Source organism: Haliotis rufescens, unplaced genomic scaffold (genome assembly GCF_023055435.1).
Source record: "Haliotis rufescens isolate VD_foot unplaced genomic scaffold, xgHalRufe1.0.p SCAF_5, whole genome shotgun sequence".
Taxonomy (NCBI): Eukaryota; Metazoa; Mollusca; class Gastropoda; order Lepetellida; family Haliotidae; genus Haliotis; species Haliotis rufescens.
This window is the reverse complement of record NW_025964223.1, coordinates 37,178,502-37,190,638: the sequence shown is the minus strand read 5'-3', so window position 1 is coordinate 37,190,638 and position 12,137 is coordinate 37,178,502. Positions and strand designations below refer to the sequence as shown.

General features: G+C 40.5%; 1 protein-coding gene across 1 annotated transcript in view; it reads left to right on the top strand.

Moving 5' to 3' along the window:
* Positions 1-12,137, top strand: part of LOC124118523 (wiskott-Aldrich syndrome protein family member 2-like) — a 39,022-nt gene that overhangs the window by 10,276 nt on the left and 16,609 nt on the right. The window contains exons 2-3 of the mRNA XM_046480673.2: positions 10,169-10,451; positions 10,998-11,151. Coding sequence (XP_046336629.1) covers positions 10,184-10,451; positions 10,998-11,151 — 422 coding nt within the window. The 5' untranslated portion in view covers positions 10,169-10,183. The remainder of the gene's footprint in view (positions 1-10,168; positions 10,452-10,997; positions 11,152-12,137) is intronic.

The following is a 12,137-nucleotide window of genomic DNA, read 5'->3' as shown; positions in this document are numbered from 1 at the left end:
AAGACTTTATTTCAACACTTGCATGTTTTTTCAGCTTGTTACAACGGTGTATGAAGGCTGAAATACCCATTTTTATATATGTGTTCAATTAACATTTTCTTACTGTTTGAGTCTGGCCAAGGCTAATTTTGTTATGAGATGTAGATAAAACACATGTAAACATTTTACCAGGTATGGTACAAAAATCATCTTTGGCCATGGACCATCTTCATGGTTAGATTTTCCCTTCAAGTTGTAACTATTATCCCTTTACACTCATTTTAGTCATCTTGTGTACTTAACCATACCAGAAGGCCTAAAATTGTAAGGTTAAAAGTAAAACAAAGACTATTTGTCAACCTTTTGAACATGTCTTGTAATCTGAAGTTGAATAGTTTTATGTTTGACATGACCAGTGGGCCCTTATCAGACCTCATTCTTTCAGAGTAGTTGTAGCTGTAATTGGTAGAAAACACAAATGCCTTGCTTTTTGTTGACCCTGGCATGCAGTGTTGGGAATAAGCACTAGATCGTTAGCCCAGACCAGTTTGAGTATTGTTAAAGGTATCCTAGAATTTAAAACATTTTGCAGGGTATTGCTCTGTGTTATCACTATTCAAGCTAGGACGTTCTTTGTTAATTTCCATCCCTGGCATTAAGGCAGTGTCAATGACCCTAATTTACCTGGAGTGGTAGCTTTATATAACAGTGACCCAGGTTATCCAAGGTTTCATCAAATGTTTCACGTAAATGGGGTTAATTGCAGACTACATTCAATCAAGTTGTTTTGCTGGTATTTATGAAATTGATGTCTTATGCAGAAAGGGATACCATGTTCAGGGTACTACTGAGGTCTTCAAGGCTTTTAATATGACTCAATGACTATATTGTAGGCCCTACAATTACTATGCTCTTAGCTCTCACTACTCAGTCCTTGGCACATCACCCACAGAACAACCCACATGGTATAAAAGCAGTTACGTTCTAGTTTGGTACTAAGAACGAATATTCTGAATATGAATTGAGAACAGATTGTTTTTGTGTCTATGTTCTATTTGTGGGACCAAACCGACAAGAGGTCATGTCGTTGTGAATATGCAATGTGTGTTTCTGCATAATGTTCTGCACTTCGAGTGACCAGCATTGTGAGGTGAACAGTCAGCATATCCGCTGTTGTGGGTGTAGCAATGTAACAAGTGGGCTCGTCTCTCTGAATACACAACATGCACAAGTGATGTAATGTGGACACACAGCATATATGTGTATGTAGGATGTAATTGGCCACCTCCAGGAGTGGGCCCTAGCCCAACTAGGATAAGTGTAGATATCCTGTGTAGATATATGTGTGTGAGTCACAATCGGCTGTGCAGAACTAATGCCGTCACAACATTGTAGGACATTGCTGTGGATGTTAGATTGATGGGAGAGGGGTCGCTAGCATTTGCTGGCCTAGGGTCACCGGCAGAATTGGAACATGTCATTACTTCCCCTAGCCCTCCTGCTCCATTCATATCAAGGCATGGATTGGTCACAACTCCTAAGCATGCAATGTTGGTGTAAATCTGCACACTGACACCTGTTGAGTTCATGACACAGTACAGTAACTTTAATGTAAACACTTTGGGTAATTACATTCGTAAATACATTCATGGCAGTTGTCATGGCTCATTGCCCCAGGAGTGATGTATGTATTAGCAGCTTATGATTCTTCTGATAGCTCAGTATGTGTGATGTACTTCTGTTGCTGTGCCACCTGATAGGGTCCTATGTAAGTAATCAAGGCCATGACCAACACTCACATTGGCAAGTGTAGGTGTCCCATAGAATTAAGTGATAAAAGGTGATTTAATGGCAGATAGAACTTTTATTATTATACACGGACCTAAATAACCTGGATAGGAAATGCTGCAGTTTTTCTAAAACTATCTCTGCCGTGCATCCTCAAATTGTAATCTGAAGCCCATGTTATCAGTATCCCGCTAGCGTGATGCCAACAATAGGTGGCAAGCTTAGGGCGCATGCGCAACAGAGCTTAGCTTTAACTTCCCTTGTTACCAAAACATCCAGCCTCTAATCAATGGGTTAATTGAATTACATTAAACATGTTAAATGAATTATGAACATGAAATATAGGCTTGAAAAGAAAATATACTCTGAGTTATTATTTTTCACCTACTCCTCATGTCAAAAATATTATCTCATATGAAATGTACCATATATATTTTGCTACTTCTTTTCTTGAGTGCATAGTCTGGGGGATGCACTTTTTGGGGGGAATTTTTTTTTCCCGGGTATTATGGTCAGTCAAAAACTACATTGTATCCCTTTAGTATGTTTAGGTAAACAAACAACACATCACAAGACATGATTTACCATATTTACCATTTTAGTTTATCCCGAAACAGTAATCAGTTGTACGTACATTTTCTCCCACATCTAACGGTGATAATATAAGTTCAAAGAATTTTGATGCAGTGATTTTGATGCAGTGATGCAGAAATTGTTTCTTAACCAGGGGTAATATATTGTTATATTTTGTTAATTGTTTACTTATTTCTGCATTACTCCTTAATGTATTTATTGGTAATGTATTTACTGCTTACCTTTCGACAATAAAGGACAGTGCCCAGCCATGGTCTTGGGTGAAGATTGCAAGTTTTATATGGACCATCGCTGCTGTCGTGTGATCTATCACATTACTGCATGTCGGGTAGAAGCTAGGTCGTGTCTCAGCTGGGCTCTTCAACTTTTGGATTTTTTTAGGCGGTTAGCTTCGGTTACCACACTAAGTTCAACCTGTGATGGGTGATGTATTCCTTTTATATTACTCTCACTGTTTTGTGTATTAATATGTGGGTGATTTTCATGTAAAATAACCTTGTTTTTTTTTTCCCACACGTGGCTCGTTTCTGCCATTTTGAATTTGTGTTACATTTGTTAACCTTCCAATTTGTAGCTAGGTATTTTTGACATATTTATGTTTATTTAAAATACCTGTAGCTGTTCATATTATACACTTTCACACTCGTAAAATTCTTGCTGGCCGAAACATGTAAATTATCATAGGCATTCTCGCAAATCCATATTAATCACAACTCTCTATTTGCATAAATTATGCCTGCGCAGTGTACAAATTGTCATGGTAAAAAAAAATTCCATAGTTTTCTTCATCAAGTTTTGCTATTTATAGACAGATCACTCACAAACATAATTTGCAGCAGTACCATCATGTTGTGAGGAAGATGTCTCAGTTGCAGGACGCAACCGACTTATAATCTTCTGTTAAATCACCCAACCTTTTCGGATGGAGCTATGTCCTCCATGATAGTGACTGCCAACTTTCACTCTCCTCCAGTTTCCACGATATCGGCTTCTATTGTGAGTATCGCGCCTTCTTCAAATTTTTATGCATCCATGGCTTCCAGTGACGCCATCTCGTGCATCTTACACCGCTTCTGCTGGGGTAGCGCAGACTCAGGCCACTATCCAGCTGACGCCTACTGGTATCTCTTCACAAGGGCTTGCATCAGCCTCAGGGCTTCCAGCGTACCCCATTACGTTAGTGACGCATGATCAGCTTTGTGCTGTACCGCCTGCCTTCCCTGCAGCGCAGAAGATGTACGCTTGACCGTAGGCACATTACCAGAACAACAATTGATGCAATATTCTGTGCAATCCATGTAGCAGCAGTCTATGTCACAATTGTACCCAGCGCCTGCGCCTATGTACCAGACCGTCATTAAAGCCGCCAAAATTCAGGAAAGACTATTTTCCTAAACATGCCTTAGCTGTAGCAGATCAGGCACACATTTTTGATGAGGTTTTGCAGTGGATGACTGGTTCTTCGAGACCAACCAAGCTCAAAGTCCAAGACACCAGATTTGCATTGAATGAAACAGAAATCAGGCGCATATTAAAACCTATGTCAGCACTGGCATCTTCAACCCGTGCGATGGATCAAGATTTAACAGGTCAACCCAAATCACTTAGACCATTTTCAGACTGTGTTTGACTTCCAACAAAGATCGACCACTTGAGGAACCACTTCCAAGCTGCACTAACAGAGATTTCTGTAAAAGCACAGGCTCTTCTGTCAAGCATGGTCAGCTAGCATACTGTTCAATGACCAAGTCACGAACACTAATGCTAAGGTCCCCAATTACACTGAGGATGAGGGGCCTTGGAAACATGCGTCTCAGTTTTGCTCCCAGTGTTCACTCAGGTTGGGCAATTATAAGCAAAGACGCTCATCCCTCAAGGAGGGTCAGGACCACGTTTCCTTTCGAGGTAAAGAATGTGCAGAGGCAAACCACAAGGCTCATATCACTTCAGCTTGGCTTTACAACAATACCTAATAGAGACCAAAGACAATTGTCTAAGCACTTGCGGACTGTGGTAAAAGTTTTCTGCATACAAAAGAGGTTTGATTTTTCCTCAAAATTCGGCTGCAACTAGCCTCATCTGTAAATTTTCCCACCAATTCTCCCGTATAGCGGTGTGTGTTCAACATTGGCTAAACAATTCCACGTAGAGGCATTAGTACTCTCGTTGAACTTGTTTCATGTGGCGTCTGGAAGACAGCTTAAGACCTCTTGGACAGAATCGTCATATGCTGTCGGTACCCATCTGTCATACACAGGTCAGCGCCAGACGTCACACATTTCAGGGATATGAATTTTCGCCTGCACTGGCCAAGTCACATGTCCTATACAGAACAGTTTACTTTGGACTGTCTGTTGTATGGAGCTCGTACCTCGCCTCAGGCACATTACAGGATTTGAGGTTAATGCGCAGGGTGATTAAAAAAATCATGGGTCAGGAACTCTGACTGTGAACACCAGAATTAGGTCAACTAACCTAATGGGAGCGGTGCAGGGTCATTGTACCAGGTTGGTTGGCATGCTCACTGGTACGAAATGCTGCAACCTTTTGGTCAGACGCCTGTCGCTGTATATGAATGAGACCGACTCACAATCTTCAGCAGACCGCTGGTGTCAACATGCGCAATATCGAGGCACACACAGAATACATGAGGCTGCTCCCTTTATCATCACTTGATATAAGAACGGGAGCATTTGTGTTCGGCGTACCTTGGCTATAGGTTGACAAGTGCTTTTATTCAGTTTACATGGAAGCTGGTAGTGGTTCGCTTGCGAACACTATTTTTCAAGTCTTGTCCAGCACGACACGACTAGAAGCTCTCTACTAAAATATTTTTCAACTTTCACAGAACTTGTAGACAATTTGCTACCCGCTATTCAACTGCCACATACGTTCTTGTCAGTGGCAAGTCACCAAGACCTGTATGCACATATCATTCTACGGTCTCAACAGAGGATATTCTCAACTGGTGGATGATAGAGTCAAACATCTTAGGAGGCATCTCCTTTTTCGGGCTAGTCCCGAATTTACACCTGTTTGTAGACACTACCTGGCAGGGGTGCTCATTTACAGGGCCAGACAGCCTCAGGGCTGTGGTTCGGCGCACAACAGGTTTGGCACTTTAACAATCTAAAGTTCATTCTGGCCATCTCACATTGGCAGGAGCAGCTACAGTCCACCCAACTCCAATATCCACCGACAAAAGCATGGTGATGTGGTGCCTGTGCATTCAAGAGACAACGGACTCACTCCCTTCTGCAACAGACATTCATTTTCTTTCTTCTAGTGGATCGTCTGGGACTTAAATTCATAGTCCAGCACATCCCTCGGAACATCCTGACTCGCGCATTGGTGGCCGGCGAGGAGGTGGTTCGTTGACCCTAAAAAAAAACTTGCAGAAGACGATCCACTACCCCTCCCAGTGTGGTCCAACCTACTCATCCACCCTCATGGCAAACTACCTCAACCAACGCCAGGCAGTTTTCATCTGCACACTTGGTTCGTCTTTGAAAGACTTTACATGCCAAGGGCTAATCGGAGTGGGCAGCTAAGGACATTGTTTTGGCACATCGTCCCTCTCCCAAAGGCTTCAGAAACCTCAAAAAATGTTAAAGCTTGGGTGACAGGCATTAATGTGCTAGGTGATATTCCATCAAGGTCACATGACAGCGGCAATGGTCCATATAAAAAGTGGGATCTGAGAAACAACTTTTCACTTCATGCAAGACCATGGCTAGGCGCTGCCCTTTTATTGTTGTAAGGTAAGCAGTAAATGCATTAAGAGGTAATGCAGGATAAGTATACAAATGTAAAAAATATTTAGATTTTACTAATTTTGTGTGATAGTCAAACTACAACAAATATGACTTTTAACAAGTATGGCATTTATGATATATGTATCCATTCTCTGTCAACTAAGGTTCATTTCAAGGCGTCAATAGTGGTAATCTTATTGAGGTGGTTGAAAATAAGCAGAGCCCTATTGTAGCTTTTATGCCGGCGTCAACTGCTCAGCAGCGCCCATCTGCTAGACCTGCGCCTTCTGGCGTATCCACATTGCCAGCACCCTTTGGCACATCTACGATGTTTGCACCTCTTGGTGCCTCGACCTCCCTGCGACATCAGGTAACTCTCCCTTGGCTGCACCGTTGGGCTTTAACTCTACACTGACCTCCCATCACGGCCTATTGGTAGACTGTGCCTCCAGTTCCGGCAGCACCACAAGCTCTCTTGGTCCTTTGGACCCAACGTGGATGCAGACTTTTAGCCAGGCCATGTTTCAGCAAATGCATGTGTGACCCCTTTTACAGGTGAAGGAGCCTGGGCCTGCCTACCAGCAGTCTAGTCTAGTCTAGTCTAGAATTAAAACTGCAGCACTAATCATGACCAAAAAAATAATAGGGATAGATCTAGGATGCCTTCACACAGAATTGTTGCTTTATTTTCATAAGTGACACTTTTAAGATAAGTATGTGGGCCCTTCGGACGCATCATAAACCACAGGCTGCATTATCATTTAACATTATCAGTTTGCATAAAAACTTGGTTCAAAAAGTCAACTTTTGCATTTTCTTGCAATACTACACCCAGATGTCAGGTAAAATTCTGTCACAAAGGTAAATATAAGGAATTCAGTTTGAGGCTTTCAAATATGTGGTCGACTGATTGATGTAACACAGATTGCATGCTGTCTGGGTGATCACAAAATAAGGCAGGAAGTAAAATTTTGCAAGTTTAGTAAGTTTAGTTTTTGATCCCCTACATTGCATGCATAGTGGATGTAACATTGATTGAATACATTTATTTAGACATAGATTGATGGCATAGGTACCTGTGATTATTGGTTCATTCTTTGCATTTGCCATGGAGAATTAAGTTAATAATAAGGGCATGAATTTAGTGAGGTAAACAGGATACGAAATGGTCATGGAATGCCTGGTTGTCGGAAAATATTTTCCAGAGCCTGTTTCTAATTTCTTTGTTTCTAACTACCGGGGTAAATGTAGATATTGAATTTTGCTAATTTACTCAGAAAAAATTACATTTTCATTGTAAGTATTAATGAATTTATATTATCTTATTTGGAAACTAAAAATGTGAAAAAATACACTTCTTCAAACCTGATACCGAGGTCTTTCTGTACATTGTGTGATGAGGGTGCCCGTCTAATGGCTTTATTATGCCAGCAGGTTAGCATGCAAGTCCAGCATTAGAAATTGGCACTAGTCCTATCGTACATGCCAAACTGCCCATTAGTTAAAGGTATCCTAAGGACTAGTAGTAATTTGCCCTTTTTGAAGGTTGTGCTATGTGTCATTATAAGGACCAGTGGACTAAATATGTTAGTTTCTAACACTGTCAACACAAGGTACAAGGGCTGGTCAAAAGGTTTTAAGCCTGACTAAGTTTCAACTGTGAGCCGTAACAAAGTGAACTAGTCAATGTAGTACATTGTTTGAGTAGTTCATTGCTAGTGTATTTGGTCTATTGAGGCCGTTGGTACTGTTTGTAGTGACAGCCAGTTGAACGTGATAGGGGTCCAATGGACACAGAAATGGAAAAGAACGAGTACCGAACAGTCATCAAGTTTTTTACTTTAGAGAAAAGTACTACCGAAGAAATTCATGACCGCATGTCACAAGTGTATGGGGATATGTGCCCTATCTATTCCACTGTTAAACGTTGGGCAGCTATGTTTAAGGCTGGGAGAACAAGCCTTGATGATGACCCTAGGTCTGGATGTCCCTCTACTTCCATCAATGAAGATTCAATCAAGAAAATAGAAAAATTTATGCTGTCAGATAGATGTATTACCATTGCTGAACTTGAGGAAGACGCAGGTCTAAGCCATGGATCCATTGAAACTATTATTCATGAACTTTTACAGATGAATAAGATATCTGTTCTTTAGGTGCGACAGTTTTTCTGATCTTAAGGAGAAAAGAACTGACATTAGAGAAAATGTAGAGCTTGTTTTGTTTGTTAGGCTTAGAACTTTTGACCAGCCCTCATAACTAAAGCCAAATGGTATCAAATAATACAATTTGGAAATAAAATATCTGTGAGAAGTTAATAACAGAAAGTTGTGGCAGCACACGATTGAATGTTGCTAGTTTTTGTATGGCCCAAATGGGATGGCAAAGCCCAATATTTCTCCAGGCCTAGAGGCATTCATGCTTTAATTTAAACACTGTCTATTTATCTATGTCATATTTATCATATACTGAGATATGAGCAGATGAGAGATACTTCACTACTGCTTGTTATCAATCTCATTCATATCTATACAAGCAGGAAGTACTTCAACATTGCTGTATGACTACAATGATGGGAATGTGTTAAATGTTCATCATGTTATATCTTATTACACATAGAGTTGGAAATAACTGAGTTCATAGAAATCGTATATGCACTTGTGCAAATATCACTTCATGCACACCAGTGAAATGTTAACGTCATCTGGATATCGTTATTTTTTTAATGTTATTGTGACTTAAGGTCGTAATAACATCACACTAGAAAAGAAGTCATAGCTGAAGATAGTTGACATCATTCAACAATTGTGGTTTTCGAAGATGGTGGTCCTGATCAGTACATTTATCTGAAAGGGGGGGGGGGGGGGGCTGAAAAAGATTAAGAAATAACGAGTAATAAGTAAATTTTTACTTTTGCATGTGTGTTGTACTGATATGACGAAATGAATGTCAGAATTCTTGTACTTCCTGAGCGAGACAATGATTCTACTGACGTCAACAATGCCGCCTGGATGATGTAAACTGTATACTGGTGCTTGTGAACTCGCATGTGTGTCAAACTGATTTTACGAAACTTTTGTAAGAATTCATATTGCATGTATTAATAATAAGCACTGCCGAGTTTGGATTCAGTGGAGTTTTCTATATTCAAGTGTTCAATTTCCTTGTCATGGGCACCATGCCAATTTACTCTTGTCAAAGGGGTACGCAAAGGACGTTATCTAGATTACCAGTTGTCAGACTGCTATTTTGTAGAAGCCCCAGTGACTGAGTGGGTTAGATCACAGACTTTGTGTGCTGGTGATTAGGTGCCTCACTCTGAAAGTGGATGGGACTCAACCCCCCAAAGTACTAGAATTTGTTCTTTCATAAGAAAGTGTAATCCCAAATATGATATTTGTTAACATTCGACCACTTTCTGAAAAGCATTGTGTATTCATAGAATTCCACCTGATTATCAGGATACTGTTTCAAGGTTTGTCAGCACCATCCCCGATGTTTATGGGTTCTATCAAAGTGGTAAATGTTAAGATCTGCATCACATTTATCATGTTTATGCTAGGTTCTAGACGTGCCTCTGTGGGGACAGGTGGCCAGGTCATCTAAGGAGATATACTTTGTTGTGCAGAGTTGCATCCCTTAGGCGTGCGTGCTAGGATCCCAATATCATGCTGATTGTTGGTTCAAATCCCAGGTTCACACTGGTTATGGTCCTTGGTTTGTTAGAACCATACCCATGCTGTTGAAATTTAAACCTGCATCATTCTTTGCTTACCTCCAACATTAAGATGCCATGCCATGCCATAAACCAAGCACTGATCAAAGTGGCATTAAAGCAGGTTAACTCACTTGCTCTCTCGTCCCTCCAGCTGTTCTGCAATGTAAGTGTAACTGGTAAATGGTTGTATGCATTTAGAATTGTTCAGAAGCCATTTCTTTATAGAAGTTGTCTGATCTACGATCATCTAACATGAATATAACTTGATTACAGTATGTCTTATTTAAAAATGAAAGCTCATCTATAGTTTTTGACAAGCCACCATTTGTTTCAGACAACACCTACCACAATGCCGTTGACCAAGCGGCGTATCGAGCCGGTCAACGTGAGCCGTGTGAAGGTAGACAAGACAGTACGCAATGAGCTGGAGTGCGTCACCAACAACACCCTTGCCAACATTATACGCGAACTCAGCAGCCTTAGCAGGCATGCAGAGGACATGTTCACCGAGCTGTCCCACGAAGCAACAGTTGTGTTTGGGCGCTCTGTTCAGCTGCAGAAACGCATTGATCACCTGAGGGACAAAGTTACACAGCTCAATGCAACAGTGGAAGAAGGTCAGTCTTTCACAGCCTGGTGTAGGATGCCTTCCATCACTGCACATAATCAGCCTTGCATAAAAATGTCCACTAGCCTTGACTTTTCATGTGCTTATCTCTAGGCTTGTTTTACAGTAGATTATAGTCTTAAATGTATGGACCATAAACTACGCTTCTCAACTGAAAGAAATAAACTTGGTCTTCTGTCTAGAGTCTGCACATGTGAGATGGCTGAAGTTGATGACAAACCACTTCCAATAAAGAGAAAGTAATTTCATGACAGCCACTACATTCATATGTCACAAAACAAAAGAGAGTATAACTCACCTTTTCTGTTGTGAAATAGACTCTTTGCATCTTTTTTTCGAAGTTTGCATAACAATCTGGTGAGTGTGTAAATTTGTCAACCTTCTGATGCTACCATGCATGTTTAAATATTGTGCATGAGATCCAGCAGAAATCACAGAGTGCCTGCTCCCTCTCATATAGACTCTCTGGTGTAAATGAACAAGTTTGTTGTCAGTGTAGTGTTACTTCATGTAGTTTGATATTCTGTATCGACAGTGTCCTTGACTGACATCCACACCCGCAAGCCATTCAAGAGCACGATTGTGAAGGAGCAACAGGTGATATCGCGGCTCACCATCCCCATGGCCCTGATTGACAACTACAACCAGTGCGAATCTCCGCCGGCACTCGACAAGCTCAATGAGTTCAGGTGAGTAGTCAATGAACACAACTTACACCAGAGAATCTTCACTTGTTTCTTTGTTGGCAAGGCACATATTCCACCTGCTCGTGTATGTGCAATGAGCTTGTTATCAGAATAAACCGATTATGATAGTAATAATTGTCATTCTTGAATGTGGGGGTGCACAGGTGACCCCGGTAGTCTTATGAGCCGCAATTCGCTGTGCAGATTTGCGTTCCTTGGACACACCAGAAACCTATCATCGTGGGTTTGAATCCCGGGTTCTTCCTGATTATGTTTTTAAGTTTGTCACCACAGTACATTTACCTCATGGAGTCATGGGTTTCACTGAAATGGTAAATGTCTAAGACCTGCATCACATTTTGCCTTCCTTCCACAGTAAGCTCACACGCTGTGCTACAACTGGAATACTGTTAAAAGCAGCATTTAATTCACTCTCTTGAATTGTTGTACACGTTGAAACATGCTGGAAGCATTAATTTCTAGCTGAGCTATTTCTTAAAGTCAGATTATTCTGTTGTATATTCTGGATTTTTAAATTCTTAGGTCTCTGCTACCATAATGCTTAAAACTGGAAAATTATCCACAACACTTTCAAAACTTGCTTATTATTAAATATTATTAATATTAAATGTTTTACTAAAGCATTTCTGCAAGATTGCATCAATACATTTCGTATTGCGCAAAAGTATTGCAATAAACAGATGTATTGGTATTTTGTTATACTCCTAATGCTCTTGTTGATTGTCAGTGTATAAAGTCATGACTGTAAAGATAAAGAATATGCCAATAAATTCTTTTTTTGCAGTGATTATTTATTTGATGTTTGATATCACAAGACTATATTCAAGATATTGATTGTCTGTTCTAAATTTAATTAACATTATAATCATATGTGAGGCAAACTTCAAACATCTTTTTTGATTTGTGAATGGTACACCGAATTGCAGTCTCCCCTTAGCTCTTTGCCATCTCTGCTACTGCCAGTTCAC